Source organism: Perca fluviatilis, chromosome 8 (genome assembly GCF_010015445.1).
Source record: "Perca fluviatilis chromosome 8, GENO_Pfluv_1.0, whole genome shotgun sequence".
In the NCBI taxonomy this organism is placed as follows: domain Eukaryota; kingdom Metazoa; phylum Chordata; class Actinopteri; order Perciformes; family Percidae; genus Perca; species Perca fluviatilis.
Window position 1 is genome coordinate 21,253,900 of NC_053119.1, and position 23,366 is coordinate 21,277,265.

Here is a 23,366-nt window from a genome sequence, read left to right on the forward strand (position 1 = left end):
GGAATATTGTAAATGTCTTGTGCATCATTTTAAATTAATTTTTCCTAATAGTCAAACTGGCATTATTTGGTATCGCTGAAACCTTTAGTCCACTCTCCACTAGAATTTAATATAAAGTTGTATGTGTTTGAACAATGTTTGGCTACAGAGCACATAGTTTGTCAGTGAGGTTTAAAGACTAAGGTTGGTGATATGTTTTTCTTATTGTCAACAAATTCCACAAAACCAAGAAATGGTGTTAGTCTGTCTCTCAATACTTTTTGAGACACAAGCCCACTGGTTCCTACTGAGGATGTAAAAAAAGAGTTACAAATCTATAGTTTAATTTCCATAAGAGACTGAATAGTTTCCTTAAACAACTGAGCACTGTAGATTTTAGCATACAATACTAAAATGGGTACATTGTGCATTTGTTGGGGATTAGTTTCAGCTGTGGATTTGGTGCTCTGAATATTTACAGCAACATGATAGTGTATGCAGGATTAACAGTACAGTGTTTATGGTAATATTTCACATCAACGATTAAACAGGATCACTTCATTAATGGATTGGTTGTCAAGAAAAATACAGAATATCAACTCTTTTTCTAAAAAGTTAACTTTACACACTGCCTGGTGGGTGTTTATTGGACATTTCAGGTCAACACATGCACAGAGGTCTCAGCCTCCACTTGCAAATGAGAAAGATGTAATTGATACTGTGGTATAAGCCTCTGTCTTGGTAATCCCTGATCAGCATGTAGAACTAATTGAGGTGCTGTCGTTCAGTGGTGCAGTAGGACTCCATCGAGATTAACGCCCTCCTCCTCCTCCTCCTTCTTCTACGCTCTATTTTACAACTGCCTGAACCCAATGCTCATCACCAGTGTTTACAACCGTGCCTGCATGCAAATATACTGTGGCTGCATGTGCTCACTCCCTCCCTCTCTCTCACAAACACACACACACACACACACACACACACACACACACACACACACACACACACACACACACACACACACACACACACACACACACACACACACACACACACACACAGGATGGCCGATTTGCCTGAGTCAGGCCTCTGGCTCACTTGTTATTCCCTGATCGATTTCTTTGAAGACAGACTCTCATCCCATATCCCTTGTACAAAAATGCCATGCCATTCCTGTTGACATCATCCAAAACGTTTCTCAAGGGCTTTTTCATTGTGGCCCCATAACAGTACCATATGATCACTCTATATCAAATCACAAGTGTTCACTGGTGTTGGCTTTATCGCTGTGTAAAACTAAATGCACAGTGGTCCGCCTCTAACAGCCTCATATACAGTAGGTTCTGAACGTCAACAACGTGCAAAATAGCTTTGACAGCATTATTGGATCTCCCATGCTTGAGCCAAAGCCCTTGGGCCTAACACTACCCCGCCCCCAGGTCCAAGCCCACCAGCCTCTCTTACCCCGATCCCAGAGGTCCTCTCTCTGGCCCACTTCCTCTTTGCATTACTTCCATCAGGCCGAGCTGCTGACACACTTGTTTAATAATTAAGGGCACGTCCATAATATCCTCATCCTTGTGGAAGTCCACAAATCGTCTCTGTGAAACTCAGGCCAGTTAAATGTATCTCTTTACCCTATATCACTGTAGTGATACGTAGGAGATGATACAATCCAGTGAAGGTGTGACAATCAGGAGGAATGAGTTCATCAAGAATTACCCACTCATCTTTTTATCAGTTTATCCAATTTCCATTGACGTAGACACACTCACACATGTGGTGGTGTCTGCCATCACACCGTGTTCTAGGAATAATGCATGATGGAGTACATTAACTATAAAGATGCATCGATATGTCTGATTGTCCACAGTCCCTCAGTGTGCCCATAAATCAATCAATCTATAAACTGATGAGTCCATCTATTCATCTACTCATCCATGAAAAGAAGCAGTGCTGGAACAAGAGTCTACAGCCATGCTACTAGCTCTGTGAGGCTGTACTTTGGCACAGCTGGGCCTCAATGCTAACATCAGTATGCTACCATGTGCATAATGACAATGCTAACATGTTAAGCAGTTATGTTTACCATGTTCAGCATCTTAGTGTTAGAAAGCTAACATTCGCTAATGAGCACTAAACAAACTACAGCTGAGACTGATGAAATTGTCATTAGTTTTTCAGGTTTTTGGTCATAAACCAAAATATTGGACAAATTAAAAGTTTGAATTAAAGGTTAAGTAATGACCAAAGTAATTACAATTAATATTCATGTTTCAGGGAAACATGAATATCTCAACCAAATTTCATGGCCATCCATCCAATAGCTAAGACACACTAAAAAACACAAATGCCAACCACATGGAGGAGCTAGAGGAAAAGTCAGAGGATCAACAAAGTCATCAGGATTCATCCTCTGGACAAGTACTGACACTTAATGTTACTTGTTAATGGACTCTTTCTTTCCAACTATCTCTTCAGTCAGGATAGAAACTGTTATCAATGCTCCCAGTCTGGATGTGTCCTTGTGGTATCAGGCGATGTGGATCTCAGTTTACCTGCTCCTCCTGCCCAGTGTGCAGTGTCAGCGTGCTTGTCTGGGGGAGAAAATTCAAAACTTAACATCAATGAAAACTGGTGCTGTGACCTTCCCGCTTCAATTACATCACAGCACAGCGCTTAAGGAGGTTGGCAAATACAAAACCACAAAAGGATATCACCATGAAGCACGAGGGCTGTGCCGAGGTACACATGCTGACTGGAGTCTGAAGCAGCACCAAAGGTCACTGTAAAGCTGGAAAGGGTGTTTAGTTGTTGATACTGTCAGGGATATGATCTTTTAAAGGAATAGTTTGACATTTTGGGAATTTGTATTTCTTGGCAAGAGTTTCTGTATATGTAAAGATTAATACCACTCATGTTTGTGTATGTTAAATCTAAAGCTGGTTATCTTAGCTTAACACAAAGACTGGAAAGAAGGGGAAACAGCTAGCCTAGCTCTCTCTGAAACGCTTCAATGTAGTTTTTGTGTGGATTAAATAAACAATATACAATGTGTTAATTATTGAACTTTAGAGGTGCTGGTACTGTAGGCTGGTTTTGTTACCTTTGGACAGAGCCAGGCTTGCTGTTTTCCCATGTTTCAGTCTTCAAGCTAAGTTTAAATAACTGGACACTGCAATGGCTCCAGCTTATATTTGTGGTATGAATCTTTTCATCTAACTCTCGGCAAGAAAACATATTTCCCCAAATTTTGAACTTATCCTTTAAGTCAGAGGTTCCCAAAGTGGAGGACGGGGACCCCCAGGAGTCCTTGAGGGGGTTCCAAATAATCTATTTTCCCTATAAGGCAAGGCAAGGCAGCCTTATTTACATAGCACATATCAGCAACAAGGCAATTCAAAGTGCTTTACACAAAACATTAAAGAGCAATTAAAAACTAGTAAAAACATTATTTAAAGAGAATATAAAAACAGCTAAAATAGAATAAGACATGTATAAAGTTATGCTAAGTCTTTAGATGACATCCATTAGTAAGACAATGACAGGATGTAAGACTTTTTTGATGATGGGTTTCTGTAATAAAACATCCTATCATATGGGGGACCCTAGGTAAAATGGGGGCCCGTGGTCTAATTTGTGTTAGTTTAGGGGTCCTTGGTGTGAAAAAGTTTGGGAACCACTGCTTTAAGTCAATGGACTAAGATGCCTCCACTACCATCCCTGCCTCGTAGCCCATTTATTAGTCTCATTCATTTAACTGAATGTCTCAACTACAGCCTGAAAGTCTCCTGCAACACATTACTGTACTCTACTGTACTGTACTACTGATTTGTTATCACTTCTTAAAGCGCCCATATTATGCTCATTTTCAGGTTCATAATTGTATTTTGAGGTTGTACCAGAATAGGTTTACATGGTTTAATAAAAAATATATATATATTTTTGTTGTTATGCACATTGCTGCAGCTCCTCTTTTTGTGTTCAGGTACCATCTTTGTTGGGATTCGCACATGTGCAGTAGCTAGGTAAGGATCACATCAGATAGCTAGCTGTTTCTCTAACTTCAGTCAGTGTTAGCAGAATTAGCCGGAAGACTTCTTCTAAACGAGGGCGCACTTCCAACTTTGCGTGGAATACCTGCAGAACAAGGACAGAACAGAGACATTAGTTCCTTTGTAAATTATGGTGAACTAGTGTGTGTTGTAGCATTGTTTTGCCATTGAGAATGAGGGGGCTAACCTCTAGCATGGTTTAGCCCCCTCGTTTTGGCTAGTGATGTAGAAAACCCTGCAGATTTTGAACAGCTCACCTGGAGACTGAAGGCAGGACACATTCAGAAACGCGTATCTCACTCAAAACAGCATGGATGTTTTTTTTTCCAAGTTTGTATGCGTGTGGAAGCACCAGAGACACAAAATAACACCCCAAATCGCAGAAAAAGTGATTTTTTCATAATATGGGCACTTTAAACCTCTTTTGAAAACAGATCTTAACCTTATATTCGGTATTGAGGCAGTTTGATGTTCAGGTCAAATATTGATGACCCATAAATAGCTGTCATGTCTTTAATAAAAAATAAAAAGGAAAATAAAACATGCATTCAATATGTCTTTTCCCTGATGTTACAGGAGGGGACACATAGACATTGTTGGACATGAACCACTGTCCATGTTGCACAACATACAGACCCCATACAGAAGAGCCATTACATATTGTACGATGATGGAGGAGCATGTCAGTTTTCCTGGCCATGACACACTAAGTGGACTGCTGGTGGAGTTTACAGTAAAGGCTTGTATGCACACTGCAAAAAATATCCAGCTTATTGAGTCATTTAATCTTCTGAGTCGCTCTAACTTAATTTTTTTTTTGGAAAGCAAGAAAATTACAACTAAGATGAAAAACTGTGATGCATTTTGAGTGTCAATTACAGTATCTGCCTTTTTCTTTATTTATTTTGTCCTCACAAGAAAATGTAAATGGAAAGCCCTGCAAAGAAGTTGAATTATTTACTCGTACTAGCATTTGTAAATAATGTTTTTCAGTGTTTCAAGGCTACAACTAACTTAACTAACATATTTTATTATGTATTAAACCACTGATTATTTTCTTGATTAATCAATTAGTTATTGATTGAATAGTGGGTTTATAAAACATAAGAAAACTTAATAAGATCGCAAGAGGATGAAAGGTGGTAAAATTGACCAACTAATCAATTAAGTGACGAAACGTTCAGCTGTAGTTTTAATAGCTTTATATAAGACTACATAACCTGTCAAAATGGTAATTTCTTGCAGTGCATGCAGCTCCAGGGGTGAGAGAGCCTGTCAAAGGCTGACAAATGGAGAGTGCTTTCTGATGAGAGCCGTCCGTACAGGTTTCCCATGCAGGCAGCCAGACCAGGGTCAGGAAATTATTTATATATATCATCGAACATCATAATGTCATATGAAAACCACATAGCCTCTAAATGTAAGTTCAGATTGTGACGCACATGAAGGTTATTTTTTAAAGTCTATGGGTAAGACAAAGCAAAACAGCTGTACAGATCTTAATGGATGAATTACTGAATGGGCCTATCAGGCAGAGGCCCAGGGGCCCTTAGGCCTCTGCCTTTGCTTGAAGTGACTGTTAACATTACTTGTTGTAAAGTCACCGAGCATAGTTAAAAGTACTGAGCTATGCTAGTAATGTGGCTCCAAGGATGCAACGATGACCAGTCCACCACTTTGGTCCGGACTTAAATATCTCAACAAGTATAGGATGGGCTGGCATAAAACTGTAGCAACATTCATGTCCCACAGAGGTAGTTTCCAATTGACTTTTGTGATCTCGACAACTATTGGATGGATTGCCATAATAGTTGGTACAGACATTCATGTTCCCCTCAGGATAAATCGTAATATTTTTGACGATCCTGTGCCCAGCTGTACTTTGTGTTTAGCGCATATTAGCAAATGTTAGCATGCTAACACGCTAAACTAAGCTGGTAATAATAATATCTACTTACCCTGAGCATGCTAGCATTGTCAATATGAACAAGTTAGCATGCTGATGTTAGCATTTAGCTCAAAGCATCAAAGCATGGCTGTATGTCCATATGTCCAATGTCCATATTCATAAGCAAGATGGAAAGTCCTTAAGCAGGCTGCATATCTTAAAATAACAAATACAAAACAGAGTTTGGAGGAACACAAGGTCAGGTCCCGTCAATTGAATTAAAGCAATTGAATGAGATATCAACACTGCTGTATTTCAGTTTTGCTTTTTTTTTGGGGTGGGGGGGGCTTTTCCATCTTTATTTTGATAGGACAACTAGGTGAGAAAGGGTAGACAAGCAGGAAATCATCACAGGTTGGATTTGAACCCTGGACCTCTGCATCGAGGTATAAACCTCCAAGTATATGTGCGCCTGCTCTACCCACTGAGCCAACCCTGCCACATGTATTGTACTTTTTTAAGAGAAGGGGAGAGTCCAAAGAAAATATTAATAAGGCTTGCTTCCCCCTCCTGAAATAATTTTCATACACTAACTTAGGAAAATATAGTAGTCTATGCTGTAGTATTCAGTATGATATCTGTGCAGAGGAGTGTCAGTGTGGATGTGTTGTAGCAGGAAGCTTAAGGCAGCGTTTCTTCACATCCAGTTTGAACAAAATACTGAAGTACAGATACAACAGCAGCACCTGAGAGTTCTGATTCACCCGTAAAATGTCACTGAAAGAGAGGCAAAAAACTACAAACAACGTGTTATTGTATATTGTCTCCTAATCCATCGACGCCTCTCAGCACAGGCAGCTCTCTTACCGCCAGCCACTGCAGCTACTGTGCCCTCTCCACATGCCCTCATAGCTGCAGTCCTCGAGGAAAGTGAGATTTCAGCAGTTTAACAGGCTGAACCCCCGCAGAGGACAGAGTGAAAAATCAGCTTCCTGCTTGTCCTGATGAAACACCTGGCCATAGTTAAATGCTGTTTGCACACATTTATTTGCAAAACCTCAGTTAGACATTTACAGGCTGGAATTTGAAGTCCCAGTGATGTAAAAATCCCAATTCTGGTGCTTTCAAATTAACAACACTACAACACTGCAATATGCAACTAAAAGGTGATTTGTCTCAATCAATTACCTCTAACCTCTTTTGCTTCATCATTCATCTTCGCTCCTCAATCCTCCCCTTCCCCTTAAGACAATGAGCATGAATATGCAGTTTCAGCATGCAAATCAATAAACTAATTATTCCTTTTCGGCAACACTGTCAGTCACAGAGCACCTAATAATTAAGTCGGGCATGCTTTTAGGCGAATTCTGTGCCGGTCTATGTGCACTGGAGCAAAAAAATAAGGCCCAAACACGAGTTATTTTCTGTAGCTGTAGAAAATAAACAGATGCTATTCTTGTCAGGTATGCATCATCACAAAGACACCTCCATTATGTTTCAGTGCAGTGTCTGCATGAGTGTGTGTTGGCCGGGAACACTCTCAGCAGAGCTTTCCTCCCCATCTGTGTTGCTGCTGACTCATTGTCACAGCTTCTGAATCTGATGCCTGCTTGCATTATTCACACACACACACACACACTCACCTTTCTCTGCTAGAGCCCCCTCAGCACCTGGAGCCTGAAACTAGAGGGGGCTTAAAAAAAGAGGGGGCTCAAACTAGAGGACCTAAAAACCAGAAGGGCTGAAACCAGAAGGGGCTGCTCCAGCCGTCCCGGGGTGTCTGTTTTACCCACATGCCCCATTACACCAGAAACAAGGAAACTATTAACAATTAACTGATTAGTCGATCAACAGAAAAAATGTAAAGGTCCCGTGGCATGACAATTTCACTTTATGAGGTTTTTAACATTAATATGCGTTCCCCCAGCGGCTAGAAATGGCCATAGGTGTACACCGAGCCCTGGGTATCCTGCTCTGCCTTTGAGAAAATGAAAGCTCAGATGGGCCGATCTGGAATCTCCTCCTTATGAGGTGATAAGGAGCAAGGTTACCTCCCCTTTCTCTGCTTTGCCCGCCCAAAGAATTTGGCCGGCCAGTTGGTCAAGGCCACACCCCCACCCTCCACCTTGCCCCCCTCTCTCCTCCTCAATAGCATTTAAAGCTACAGACACAGAAATGGCACATCCTAAGGAAAGCTCATTGTGGGACTGGCTCTAGTGGCTGTAATTCTGCACCAAGGCGGAATTTCGGGAAAGAGACTTCAGATACAGTATTAGGGGACCACTAAGGCCTATATAAAAGCATCCAAAAAGCACCATGTCATAGGACCTTTAAAACTATTTTTTGGATTATTTTAATAGAATAATTGTTTGGAGCCTATTTATCAGCAAACATGTTTTATTGATAGTAACATATATTTATTTAAATATAATGTTGAGACATGCTGAGTTGAAAGTGCTGATGTGGAGTTTTTAACACAGTATCATTTATATCTGAAATAAAAAACACTTGAATTGTTAATATTTTCAATGATTAACAGACATACATACTTCTGATGAAAAAGTCCCAAAATGATTTGGGATATACAGTATATAAATATACTGGTTCATAGTTTTATTTCTTAGATTTGGCTGCTGTATTGTGTTTATAAATACTTAAACAATATTTGTATAACCTAAAACTGTTCAATAATAATATGTATATAAAGAAGTATAAACTTGTGTCGTTTGTCTTGTATTTTGGGTTCCTGGCAGCTTTACACTTTGTTAAATTGACAGAATATAAAGTCCGACTTATAACTGAGTTTGTGCTGAAAAAGGGACACCATGCATGTGGGGTAAGGACAGTTTAAAAGTTGCTAAGCAAAGACAAAAATGAAAGTCTGCAAGAATATTCCAGAATGATCCTGGGATCAGTATGGTTAATAAGCAAAAAAAGTGACAGCAGGCCCAAAAATGTTTGGTTGCGGCTTCTCCAATGTGAGGATTTGCTCTTTTATATCATTGGGTTTTAGTTAACACCACCTTAAGCCCTCCTATTAAGCATTTATAATCATTATATAAACATTTAATAAACATTTATAACACACTATAATGTAGTTGTAAGCAGTGCTGTAATAAGCAGTGCTGTAATAAGGGTTTATTAATGTATTTGTCACTAGCTGGGCACCTGTAGGTGGAGATATTATCTTGTTATAACAGTTGTAATAACATAACATATTTCTTCATAGGAGAAGTTATAATTGTTGGCAGTCTCAATTTGGTCTGGCACAGTCTCAGACTTGACTAAATGATTAATCAGAAAAATAACCTCAATATTTATTTGAAAATCATCTTAAATTGCATCTCTAAACAGGAATAACTTTGGGCTTGCTTCCTGGGGACTGCAAAAACCAAAAATAATTACATTTTAAATCATGTGTATATTGAGTCACCTGATTCCGATTAACAGTAGAAATAGCGAAGCCACTGTATGAGTATCGACAGTGCTCCTCCCTGTGTCTGTCAGAAGACCTACAGGACGGAAAAAAAACAGTGTGTGCTGCAGGTATCTACTGCTGCATTGGCGGGGGAGAGAGCAGAGCTACAAACATGCTCTGCTCCCACTGAAAAGACAAACATGGCACTAAAGAATATAACACCTCATTCTTATCTGCATTATAGTTGCATTTAATCATATGTGCCTAGTAAATACGTTGCAATGTTGGTTACACTTTACTTGAAGGTATCTACATAAGAGTGACCTGACACTGTCATAAACGATGACATAACGCTTCTAGTAAGCATCACTCGGTTTTTGTCGTGACAAGTTATGGTTAGGGTTCATGTGTCATGACACTCTTATGTAGATACCTTCAAGTGTTACTGAAATGTTAAAATTAGTTAGTGATAACAACCATGGTATATGTGAAAAAACTGTAGTATCGGAGTCATTCTGTGTAACCTTGTGTGCGTGTGCTCAACTGAAGTTTGACTGCAGAGCTTCATCACTGACAAAAAGTGATCTGCCCCCTAGTGGAAGACACTGGAACGACAAGCAAGAGTGATTTAAAGTGACCTTCCTGAGGAGTTATACACAGTATGGTGGTGAGTACTTTAAAGTTTAAATATTTATAAGTGCACATGTTTGAATTAGGGTGCTGAGAACACAACAGCAGACAAAACACCAGCTCTGAGTTTTCAGTTTTATTTAAGGTTCATTTTTCCAGACCTGCAGAGGACAGTTCACTTCCTTTAAGCGCCTCAATTTTGTTTTTGTTTTTTTCGCGCAACATCATGTTAAAACCCACTGTATGACTCGGTGTTGGTTTCTCCTGGATGAGTTTGTTCATTTTTGTGAAATACTGTTAAATAGGGAACAGCAGGAGGGGTGGGGTGGGTAAGAGAGAGAGAAAGACAGAGCGAACATGGATCAGAATTAAGACTTCAAAAAGAATAAAGGCGGTGGTCGGAGGTCCATCTCATACCCTAAAGGCTGAGAGCCCCTTATATCACTACTACAGTACTTGGTATTGTCTTGCAGCACCTTCCTTTGGGACACGCAATAACATACAGTGGTTCAAGTCATATGCAATATTGCATATTTTTTAGCAATCACTGATGCTAGACTCCCCCTCCACTCACTTGAGCTCCTTTCTCTCATCTGTCCATGTTAAGGCCTCGTTTAAGCCCTCGTGGGTCGAACAAAGGGACCTTTTAACCCTGTTGCTACCCTCTTTAGTTTTTTGACATATCCTCATCCATCCAGTCATTGTCGTATCTACTTGGTGGCTCTCCGTGTTAGGGCTAGCTACTGTAGGTACCACACAGTGGCACTGTGAGTAAGAGTCTAACCCTAGTTCTCAGGATTTTGGCCACAATCTCCCAAAGCCCTGGCGCCCCGTGGTTAGGCAGTGCTCTACCCTCTGATACAGAGGTTCAGCAAAATTTTCCCTCCAGCAGGATGGGGCCAGTCCAGGGAGCCCTCCACTAAAGGGAATGTGGGCCAAGCGGCCTCTCAAGCAGGCCATCTGTGTCCCTACCTAACAGGGAGCCCATGCATAGCCTGTGCCCTCAACTCCCCTGTGTCATCTGCATTCACTCGCTGATAACCAAATCTCAGCCCCTTTTTATAACTTTTTTTTTTATTTTTTAAAACCACTCTCAAAAAAAGCTAAGTGCCAACCCCTTTTTCGCTCTCTCTCTCTCAGCTCGCCGTGTTCACAACTCAGCTGTAAGGGTTAACCGCTTCACAGTCTCCTGTAAAGTGGGGAGGATGAGGGTCTTTGGGGCAAAGCTTCAAGAGCAGATTCACAGCTTGCTTCATTCCTCGACAAAACTAATCGTGACTTCAACTTTCAAAAACACAATGTTGTTCATGCTTAATCATTAGTTACTTTTAAAAAAAAGATCTTCCTTCAGCTAATTTGTTTCGTCGCCAGTTGTGGAGTTATTACTTACTGTCACCACTGGGGGCTCAATGCTATTCTGTTTCTTGTGCTCTCCGTTAACAGTGAGAACACAGATGAATCCCATGTTACGCCCAGAACTAGTTCTAAGGAGTGGTGATGGGAGCAGATGAAGGGTACCGATAACTTGTGTGCCACAAACAAAAACAAATAGGCCTTCGGATTAGACAAAAAGGAAGGAGGAAGAGAAAAAGAAGAAAGCATGTTTGTTACTTTGTTAATAATTTTTCATACTCTGCAGATTGGTGTGTATTGCATTGAGGGGAGGGGGGGGGGGGGGGCGGGGTACAGGATGAGTGGGTATAAAGTGGTAGTGGGGGAATGGATGGGTGTCTGCTGTAGTCTGTGTTCAGTGGCGGTCCACAGCGGCACTCTGTAGCAGCTCTGTGGTGGGCTGTCCCGGGGGTCTGAAGGCTGTCTGGAAGCCTGGGGGAGGGGAGTGGAACTGGCTGGCGGGGTTGGCTGTGGGAGGGGGCAGGTAGGGAGCCCAGCCGCCGGCGGCTCTGTGGTGGAGGGGGAGGTGGGCGTCGAGAAGGCCGCTGTGGAGGGGCTGGGGAGGAGTGGGCACCGCTGAGCTGGCCGGGCCGTCCATCTCTGTGAGCGCCTGCAGGGACTTGAGCCAGTGGGGTGGGTTGTCGTCCTGGAGACAGTCTAAACTGTTGCCTGCTGAGGCTGGGATGCCTGGGGGTCGACAGAACAGATGAGTAATGACAAACACAGGGTGGACAAATAAACATGTTTCAACATAACAACACTGCAGTAAATACAAATAATGTGAAGATTATTTTGTTTAGGTTTGTTGACACAATAGGCCTTCTGGTACTAAAAGTTACTTTGTGTCGTTAAAAACATTATCATTAACAACAACTGTGATTGTCAGCACAGATAAATACTATTAATCAATATTTATCTTGATAAGATTCAATCACATATTCAATCGACAGAAAATTAGAGCCAGACTGATATATCGGCGGGCCGATATTAGGCATTTTCCAAACTATAGGTATAAGCATTTATAATGGCTGATAAATGAATATTTAAAAAATAAAATAAAAAACCCCCGGAAGAAACACCATTCAAACCATGTTATGAGTGTTGGCGTTGCATCGTTTGTCCACCAGAGGGCGCTCTACAACATCCCTGTTGGCAACACTTTGATTTTTGTTATTGTTTTTGTTCAAAGGACTTTAAGTTTCATATCTTAAGTTTGTATTTTTATACATTTTATTTATCAGAACTTTAATATATTTTGATGTTCCTCTGTTGTGACAATAAAAGTTTATTTTTAAACTGCATTATCATTTCATTTTAGTGAGGACTCAAAAAACTACAAAACTAATGTTAGGGAAATCTGTTTTGTTACGCGTTTCTGGATTTAAAAAAAATATAATATATATCGGTCGATTTATCCGAATATCGGATTTTTTAAATCACCAAATATTTGTATCGATATTGGCCTTAAAAATCCTTTATCGGTCAGGTTCTACAGAAAATGAATCAGGAATCAAACCATTTACTTTGACTGAAGGAGCATTATTGGAAGAAACTGCATTTGTGTAATGCAGCAAGGAGAAGAACATCAAAAATGATGTGGATATTATTCTTCCTTTTGTATTGGATGAGGTTTCCGGTAAAACACCTTCTCCATCAGCTTCCTGATATCCTCATTAATGAACAACTCAGCCGTTTTGTCATGCAAATGAAGCTGCAACTAGTAATTCTTTAAGTGATTCCTTCATTTTGTTTTGATTTATTGTTCTATAAAAGGTCAACAAAAAAGGGTCAGAAAATATTGGGAAAACATTCATCACAATTACCCAGAGTCCAGTGTGACATTTTATAATTATTTGTTTTGTTCGATCAAGTCTAAAACACAACATTGTATTTATTAATTATGATTAACAACTATTTTAAAGAATTGACTAATTGTTTAAGTCATTCTTCACTGACTTCATTCTTTGTCTTACATTTCAGTATACTGAATGTCCAACTTTAAAAAGGCTTTAAGAAATGATGGCCATTTTTCACAAATGTTCTTAACACTAGAACGTCCATGACGGACATTTTGACCGTTTTGAAATTTATATGTGTAATAACTTTGCTGAATAAAAAAAATACTATCCTACTCCTTCCTAAAAGAGTCTATTTTAATTTAAAATTGTTTTTACATACACTACACAAAAGGAAAAGAAAATACAATCACTTTTACTTATTTCAGCCAGAGACGGTCATATTGACCGCTCGGATTTTCGCGGTATTGTTTTTAATCTTTCGCGTGGTTTAAGATGCATCTTGGTTGCTTAGTAACTACCATAGTCTATCAGAGAAACGTAACTAGCGGTCTCGAGTAACAAGTGTGGCCATCACCGATGGGCCGAAGGCAAAGCCAGAGTCGGTATCATAGGCTACTACGGCGTGGATGGACTCTGTTCTGAATCAGAAGGCAAACACCGGGCGCTTGCTCTGTGAAAGGCGCGGTACACGTAGATGGCCGGTGGCTGTTTACATGTTCATATAACTTTATACATCCTCAAGCTGGCTGGAATCATTGCATACATCATCTCCAAGGAGTGCACCAGCCGTAAAATTGTCCGGAGGAAGTTCATGCAGCAACTGGCAGAGGAGCTGAGAGCGGAGTTTATGGAGGAAAAAAGGGCAGCGGCGCACGGTCCGATCAGCGCTGCGCACCGCAGCAGACACAAAAACGGAGGCAGTGCCAGGTTAGGTTATAGCTAAATGTTCAAATAAGATACTTTTAATTGTTATTTGGCTGTTATGAGTTAAGTTGAATGAATTTCCACACCATATTTTTCGGGATATGAATGTATGAAAAAATTACAGTTTACTATACCATTATTATTGAAACAGGTATTACTACTCAAATGTATAATTAAACTCGTTAAAATGTACATTTCGGTGTTATTACGTTTTTCTAAAGATATCCCAACACAATATATAATACAATATTGCAATTAGGTATTTATCATGAGAGATTATAGAGTTTGGAACCTGGCGGTCAAAATGACCGCTCACGGCAGTTCTAGTAGTTATGGAATTCCGGCACTTCTAGTGTTAAATCTTTATAGACCAAACGATTAATTGAGAAAATAAGCAGGAAAATAATTGAAAACGAAAATTGTTGCAGCTTTAATTTTCAATTTACAATGGTATTAAAACAGCAGCAAAAGTTTAATAAATGAATTAAGCAATTAATTGAAAATCAAAATGATTGCTGATCGATTTTCTCGATCACCTAACTAATTGCTTAACCATTTAAGTAACAATTTCTACCTGTGATGATAGCAGGGTCCATCCAACTGGCTGTGCCGTCCCAGCTCAGGCTGTGTGAGAGGCCTGCTGGCCCCACCGGCCCACCGATGTGGTTAACACTGTTGGAGGATGAGGAGGATGAAGAGGAAGAGGAGTTTGGGAGGCCCCCGAAGTTGATATTGATGTTGGGCAGGAGAGCTCTCAGGCCATCCTGCCACTCTTTCACATTTAAGCCGTCTATAGAGCCACTGTTTTCTGCAGGAGAGAAGAAAAGCGGGTACGTCAGTTCCTCAGGTGTTTTGATCACAGACTAGTGGTCAGCTGCAGAACTGCATCTACCAAGGTCAATAAACGCTAATCAAAACAAGTATCACAATGCTATGTGGCAGTGTACATACATTAAGATATTAAATAACATCATTGTGCAACACATCTGCTCTCTGTTTTAACATGCACTGCTTCCACAACACACAGAAAGGTGCCACAGTGATTCAGGTGTCTGGTACCTGAGATGGGGATCCCTCCCAGCCCTGTATTGTGCTGAGGGGGCAGATTCAGGTCCAGGAAATTACTGTGTGAGGCAGCACTGGCTGAGTGGTTCAAGTGTGTGAGGTTATTTCGTGTCGGGACGCCCATCCAGGGGTGTCTGGCGGATGGCTGCTGCTGATTGGCCTGGCTGTTCTGACTGCCGGGAAAACTGAAGGAGCTGTAGATAGCTCTGTGGTGGAGCTGGGGGAGGCGCGGCAGGCCGCTGGGGAAGTGGTGAGAGGAGCTGGGGTTAGGGTTGAGAGGAGGCAGGCCGGGACCATGGTTGAGCCCACCATGGGAGAGGAGCCCCGGGGACAAGGGGCTCTGGTCCTGCACTGACAGCTCCTTCTCTATCAGGTCGGCCAAGGCCTTGCGAGTGACGTCGAAAGGATCGAAGCCCAGATCGTCGTCCTGCTGTTTGCTAGACGAGCCGAAGCCAAAGGCCGCCTGCCAGTCTGTGGAAGAAGACACTGGTATTGTGTCTGTGAGGAAAGAACAAAGACACGTTACTGGAGTTGTCCTCCATGTGAGCAACTCTTTGTCGAGTTAGTCGGGCCTTTGTTTCTTATGGTTTTACCTTTCCATTCTTGCAATTATAAATTGTCATCACCTTTCAACTTTGATTTCATTCTGCTGTGTTTGATTATGTCATTGTTGATTTGTATTTGCTTTTTCTTTTCCCTGTAAAGCACTATGTAATGTCAACACACATGCTATACAAATACATTTATTATTATATAGTTGATTTAAATAAACACTCAAACTGTCTCTCTGATATAATTGTTCTTTCTAAAGATGACGATTGTAATATCCAGCGAAATGCAACGGCAGAAAAAAACTAAATTAGCAAGACACCACTATTACAATCAATGTTTTGGTGTACAACGCTACACAGTGGCCACAGTGTTATAAAAACAATGTGGTTTTGCAGGTCAACCCAATATTTGAAAATTTGACAAAAAGCACAACCAATCAAGCACTGAAGACATGCAAAATGTGTAAGTCAATCTCCACATCATACCTGATGTGAAGAGGCTCTGTGGTTCAGGCGTCATGGGCCAGTCAGAATTGCTGCGGGGGGAGCTGGGGAAGGGCGGCAGGCCAGCGGGGAGAGGGTTAGGGTGTCTGAAGTTACTGTTGTCTGAAAAGAGCGACTGGGACTCCGCTGCCGCTCCCTCGAAGGGTGAACGGGCTGTGAGGTCTGACACGCTGATAGGCACCACCAAGCTGGGCTTGGTTAAACCCGGGGGGGGAGAAGGGGAGTCACTGGTGGGGATCTGGAAGAAGAGAGAGGGGAGAGAAGAAGGGAAAACATTTGTGAGATTGTCCTTCTCAGCCCTGATTCACCTTCATTGACATGCAACTGAAATAAAACCTTGAGGTCTTCTCACCTGTTGTACAGTCTCTCCATTCACCATACCAATTGAATCTGGAGGTTTATCACTGGGACTGAAAATAGAATGTAGATACATATTAACATTAAAATGCTTACAGAAAAAGAAATAAAACAATTGTCTTTAAGGATACGTTGGTGCTATAGTATAGTAGTGTTTATAACCTGTTACTGTCACAGTTAGAGGAGAAAGGAGACAGCACAGTATGCTGACCAGGACCCAGGTCTGTTTCTAGCCCATCTGAAGTAAGAACTTCTTGGTCTAGGTAGTCTAGCAGCGGAGGAGACTTGCGGTCCTCTGAAAGCCCGTTGGCCAGTTTGTTGTGTCCCGACAGCGTCGGCCACCCATCTTTACCGTTGCTACCGTTGGTTCTGTAAGGAGCAGAAAAACCTTTGTTTAGCTGGTTTGGTACAAGTGGAAGTAATACGAGGACGAACAAAAGAAAATGAATGAAACGCCAACCTCTGTGTGGAGCTGGATTTACTCTTTAACTTCTCTGTTCCACATGTTGGAGGTTGTAGAAAGCTAGGGTTAATTTTATAGAGGTCTTGGAGGAGTTTCTGCTCATACTCTTGATGTTTGCCCGCCTAGAAAGAAATGGACACAACATGAGTCAACATCAATCCTTTTGTTAATACACAAAGCATGAACCCGCGATCAAGACACAAAGCAAAGAGCGCCAATTTCATTTACGTTTCAGAAAGAGAAACAACTATCTTACCTGCATCTCCTCTTTAGTAAAGCTAGCGGCTTCATCCCCCAGCTCATGTAGATACATACAATCAGGTTTGGGACACTGCATACTTTTAAGGAAGTAACTGCAGTACTTTGTTGTGCCTAAAGAAGCCTGTTACAGAGAGACAGAAAGAGAAGAAAATGATAGTTAAGGACTTCTCTTTCAAGCAATTTTAGTTTAATCCTACTATTTTACATTGATACATAGGTTGTTTTATAAAAAGGATGTTTCAGTTTTACAGACAGGAAAAAAATATAGAATAAAAGTTATCATGGGGCTTTTATACACATACAACTTAACAACTAATCATAGACATACGAGAACAGCAGTTGTCAACTTCTCACCTTGAGAGTTCTTCCATCAACAACCACATTGTTCACACACTGTATTGCTCTTAAAGCATCTTCAGAGCGGATGTAAGTGACATAAGCGCTGGCACTGGGCCCCTGAAGAACCACAAAATTAAAGTAAACATAAAAGTCAAACACATCTACTGTAGCGGTTTACATCTTACAGTTTACAGTGTTGTTCTAGGGCAGCAATAAACAATTATTTCCATTTTGGATTGCTTACATTGCAATTTTGATGAGAAAACAATAGATGTAACTCAAAAGAAAAACAAATCTTGGTATTTGTAAAATTGTAAACAACACAAGGCTTCACATGTTTGCTTGTTAAAAGGTCCCATGACATGGTGCTCTTTGGATGCTTTTATATAGGCATTAGTGGTCCCCTAATACTGTATCTGAAGTCTCTTTCCAGAAATTCAGTCTTGGTGCAGAATTACAGCCACTAGAGACAGTCCCACAATGAGCTTTCCTTAGGATGTGTCATTTCTGTGTCTGTAGCTATTGAGGAGGAGAGAGGGGGGGCAAGGTGGGGGGGGGGCCTTGACCAACTGCCACTTTGCTTGTTTGAAAGCCATGATGTCTCTCTCTCATGGGTGGGCCAAATTCTCTGGGCGGGCAAAGCAGAGAAAGGGGAGGTAACCTTGCTCCTTATGACCTCATAAGGAGCAGATTCCAGATCGGCCCATCTGAGCTTTCATTTTCTCAAAAGGCAGAGCAGGATACCCAGGGCTCGGTTTACACCTATCGCCATTTCTAGCCACTGGGGGGGGACCATAGGCAGGCTGGGGGAATGCATATTAATGTTACAAAACCTCATCAAGTGAAATTTTCATGCCATGGGATCTTTAAGAGATAAATGGTTCTTCTATTAGAAAAACTCAATAGATTAAGTTCCGATAATGTTTATAAACCTATTAAATGCAAGTACATCCTGTCCTCCTTTCATCCAAACTCTCACCTGTGAACCTGCGTAAGATGTGCTATTGTTGATGACCACTTTATGGATTTTTCCAAACCTCCCAAAATATTCTGGTCGTTTTAGGACCTGTGGGCACAATATAAAAACATATTTATATCACCTGTCACAACGGTTTGGGTGCACTGTGAACTCTTACACACAATATTCAACATGAACTTTACACTTGAGGCTTCAGAGAGAGGTTTTACTCTAAGAACTTTAAAATGTTCCTTAGAATAATTCCCTATCAAAAAGTAATTTATGATTTTCATATGTCAGAAAAGTCCAAAATACATCTAGGAGCTTGTGCCTTCAGTTTGTCACAGCCTTATTCACATCAGGCTAAAACAGTTCCAGCGCTCCAATGTCACAGGTAGCATACGTCACCGAGCTTTCTGGCGTAGACACTACACTCACCTCTGGGTCGGCGAGTCGCTGTGAGAGCCCCACCACAAACACCAGGTTTCTCTGGACCACTCTGACACTGGCCAGATGCTTTCGGTTTTCTGTCACCTTCTGCTTCTTCTCATTCTGTTTCTGCTTCTTTTCGTTCTTTATCCTTTGGATCTCCTCCTGTGACAGAGGCTTGTACACAGCAGGGTCCTCTGGGTACGGCTACAAAATAAACACAAAAGAATTATGATAGTATTATCCACCGTTTGGCTTTGTAAAGGACAGTGGGTAACGGAGGGCTTTAGTTGTCAATAGTTCAACAGGCATCTCTTGCCAAACTGCTGAAGCTGTAAATTGTAAATGATGATGAGCTGATGTCTTAACTAACAGGCTACTTTAGAAGGGGGATCAAAGTTGATCTAACCCCGTATTAATATTTGGACACTCAACATCATCATCCCTTCTGTTTGTCAAGACGGAGAAATCACCCGTCAGTTGTGAGGTGTTTCTCTGCTATCGTGTCCATCTCACCTTTCTGCAAGCGGGGCACAGGCCGTTCTCGTCTGTGCGGATGCGATGCCAACAGAAGCGGCAGATCTGATAGCCACAAGTGCAGGGGAAGAAGTTGACGTCATCAATCTCCAGCGGCTCCATGCACAGAGGGCACTCCATGGGGTCGTCCTTCATTTCAGGGCTGTTGGACATCCTATGGCGCGGCGAAGGTGAGTGTTGAGGCGGGTCACAGAGCACAGGGCTAAGAAAACACACAAAGACTACGTTTTAGAGTTTCATCCTGACATAATTAACAATAATATTCAATGTCAATGTTTCTCCCACACACATAGCGGCATGGTATAGCCTCTGACACTTGTCAGACTACCAAGGTCACAATATCAAACTGAGGCTGGGCACACCAAAATGCATTTACATAAATATTTTTTAATCCAGTGTTTTACTTATTTAGCAGCAAACGAAGCACTCCACTCAGTTGCCAGTTTTTTAGGTCCACCTACCAAAATACTGCAATCTAATGCAATACATCTTACTTGATGATGAATATAATGTTAATTTTTTCAATAAACCTTTTAGGGAGGAGTTGACTCAAGTGTATGGTCCTTTTGGAGGCTGTAGTTTGTGGTGCTGGTGAGCTGCATTGTGCTGTAGGCAGAGAGGTTTTTAATGTGTCATCTGCTGCAGGGGGCTTCAACGTTTTCTGGCCAGGGACTCCTTAGCTGACAGAGAGACCGACTAGGGGACCCCCCACTGCTTATTGTATACAATTGAGTTGCATGTTAAACTGTGCCGAATGGATAAAAATAAATGGTTATCATTCATACATCATGTTTTAATATTAAACCTACATTTGAAAGGCACAGTGAATCCTTAAACTGTATGGCTACCATAGTTACCTACAGTAAGGTTATCTTCAATGTCTAAATCATTTTTTTCACAATTTAGGCTAATTTATATTTGATATTAATGTTGGATTCATAATAATGTACTGAATATTTTTTAGACATATTTAAAATTACTTTCAAAAAAACATTTTTGTAACATTGGTGGCCCCCCTGCACTAACTCTGAGGACCCCCTGTTGAAGATCTCTGATCTACTGTATTTATCCCATTGAGGGTAGATTAAATATCGTAAATTGCTTTCAGTACATTTTAGAGCTGAAACAATTAGAAGATTGACAGAAATTAAAGATACATTTTGAAAACCAATTTGTCTCCTGTCATTTTAAAACAAAAGTGTCACAAATGTACTGGTTTCGACATCCTTAAATGGGAATATTTGGTGTTTTTCCTGTTTGATAGTAAATTGAATATCTTTCGTTGGTCAAACAACAAGAAATTTGAAGTAGTCACCTTGGGCTCGGGGAAAATGATGAGACGCAAACTACAGCCTCCAAAAATTATCATAAAGTTGAATCAACACATCTCTTAAACAGCTTCAACAAAAACTGAACAAGGTTTGAGTTATTGCTGGACTTTGTGTTAGAGTGCATTAGTTGAAGCTAGATGTACATGATAAAAGACAACGGCCTTATATTTTAGAAAACAAGTCAAAAACATTGTCACTTTGTTGGCGAAAGGGTTAGCTAGAATAAAAAGCATGTTCTATCAACACTAGCTGCACTTATCCAAGACCAAACTGAACTGAATCTGTCCTTCTTTCTCTGCTACCTGGAATAAGTGTAAGTCGGGTGACGGGACCCTAGGTCATCTTTTCTGGTCTTGTCCCAAGCTCAGGAGGTTCTGGGATACAATTTTTTACAGCGACATATACAGCAGGCAGCTAATCCCCGAAAGTCTCTCGGCAATATTGGGTTGCTCCAACTACTCTTTCACTCTTCCCCCCGCATTACAATAAGCCCTCATGTTTGGTATGGTCCTTGCTTTAAAAATGGCTAAATTACATGTCTTTTTGCTTATACCACGAAAAAATTCAGTGTACTCGCTCCAATGCCCATCCTAAGTTTCTTAAGATCTGGCGGCCCTTTATTGAACATATTAGGAGAGAACAACTTTTTTTTGCACCTGTATTGTATTGCATTATTTTTGATTTGCCAGGATTTCAGATTTCCAGCCTTCATCTTGATCCTTTCTCCACCTCACTTGGTCTTGGCTCTATGGACTCTATTTCTAACTGTCTATCCACTCGTGGACATTTAAGTCATTTTACAGATTGACATGCATATGTGGACTTTTTTTCTGTGAACGTGGAATTATTGTCATGTCTATTTCTTTGTTTCTGTTTTTTGAGTTGTACAAAATAAATAAATAAATAAAAGATTCACAAAGAAAATATATATATAGAAAAAAACAGCTGTCATCATCAGCGATAATGCGGATGTTGTGGTGTCTTTCAGGGGTTGACAGTAGTAGACACATCGTCATGACTGACGTTAAAGGGAAATGGAACAAACTGCGTTTATTTACAAATGAAACCTTCTGTTGTTGGCAGTTTAACTCCGGCCTGCTTTCATTCTACGTGACAACACTGCTGCCATAATACGAATTTGTTGAAAAAAACTGACAGTTGAATTATTTGTTGAATTAAACGATTACAGAGAAATGCCGAGATTGCAAATACTTAAAATATACTTAACGTGTACAGGAGGGTCACAGTTTTGCAGATTTACCTAACGTTACATATATCAGCTGATTGGTAAAGTCGTGTATGAAGCCAGGATACCTAGTTAGCCAGGCTGGTAACTTTAGCTGCTCTGTCTTCTGGATCGTACATTATGACAGATGTTAGTTGACTAACGTTAGGCTAAGCTAACACTAGCAGCCGGTCTAACTAATAGCAAGTATCCAGGAGCAATTGCAAGTGAAATCACAAAACATACTGAGGTCAATATTAACTTGATATTGACATTAAAGGTTTGAAAATACGTATGCCACAACGGTACGCCTTCTCTCACATATTAACTGACAGCTTGCTTTATGCTAACCGCTAGCATCGGTGTAGCTAGCATGCTACATTATCATCAAAATGTACGGGGTTTAGGAGCCAAGCTTACGATGCGGCCTACACAAGCTAACACTGACTGGGAGCAAGTTGTTGTCAGTATAAACAACTGACATTGTTTTCACGACAATGAGATTACCTGGACAGTGATCAAATGAACTCAAAAATACTCTACGGTCAGTCTGTGAAATCGTGCCAGACACAACTGCCCTTTATTTATTAAGGGAGGATGGAAGCTGGCTATCCCAACTAGCAAACTTGCTAACGTTAGCGTTACTTACCCTGTCCGTATTTAGCTTAGGATTCCACTCCGAGGGAGTCACACCAAATTGGGCGGGGACTGCGAGCCAATGTATCTGAAATGCCAAAATTTATATCACCGGTCACTTAAGATAACCGTAGTTGTGTTGTTCTGTTGTGATTAAAAGGCTATAAAGATGGTTTGCCCCTTTCTTTTCTTGGTATTGTGGAGACAATTTACGCTCTAACCACCATCTTAGCTAGCATTAAAGTAGGGAGGAGGGAGTGGGGCAAGTGTTCAGTGCGACTGAGTCTGCGCAGATAGACAGATGCTTTGTGGGAAAAGGAGTTTTATGCGACTATAAACTAGGACCAGGGACACATTACCTACAAACGTGTAATGGTGCATTTAAAATAAAATATCAAAATGTATCGTACTTAAATACATATTTGAGATACTTGTATTTAATCTAATGTGGCAGTCCGTAATATTTCAGTCCTAGTTGATTTAGAATTTTTATTTGAGTGTAAACAATGGAATTGTGATGAGAGTTATTCAGTCTGGAGTAGAAATAGAATGAATCTATTTCTTTTTCTATGGTCCAGCAGAGTCTTGTTGTTGATACATAAGCTTCAGGTTTTCAGAATTGCGT

At 40.8% G+C, this 23,366-nt stretch overlaps 1 protein-coding gene across 1 annotated transcript; it reads right to left on the reverse strand.

Moving 5' to 3' along the window:
• Positions 1 to 10,091: 10,091 nt before the first annotated feature.
• Positions 10,092 to 22,999, reverse strand: cnot4a (CCR4-NOT transcription complex, subunit 4a). The gene is made up of 13 exons (XM_039809174.1): positions 22,755 to 22,999; positions 19,529 to 19,751; positions 19,022 to 19,219; positions 18,605 to 18,691; positions 17,641 to 17,742; positions 17,282 to 17,407; positions 17,023 to 17,147; positions 16,725 to 16,931; positions 16,558 to 16,615; positions 16,188 to 16,443; positions 15,145 to 15,648; positions 14,660 to 14,893; positions 10,092 to 12,049 (listed from the first exon to the last, which is right to left on the reverse strand). The coding sequence occupies exons 2-13, from the start codon at positions 19,700 to 19,702 to the stop codon at positions 11,718 to 11,720; spliced, it is 2,403 nt and encodes an 800-aa protein (XP_039665108.1). The 5' UTR covers positions 19,703 to 19,751; positions 22,755 to 22,999; the 3' UTR covers positions 10,092 to 11,717.
• Between the last annotated feature and the right edge of the window lie 367 nt (positions 23,000 to 23,366).

Excerpts from the sequence above, each read along its gene's own strand:
- cnot4a (XM_039809174.1), bottom strand. The coding sequence starts at position 19,702 with ATGTCCAACAGCCCTGAAATGAAGGACGACCCCATGGAGTGCCCTCTG. Across the intron at positions 16,616-16,724 it reads TCTAACTGTGACAGTAACAG|TCCCAGTGATAAACCTCCAG; the intron begins GTTATAAACACT and ends TTCTATTTTCAG. Across the intron at positions 16,444-16,557 it reads ATGGAGAGACTGTACAACAG|ATCCCCACCAGTGACTCCCC; the intron begins GTGAGAAGACCT and ends CTCTTCTTCCAG.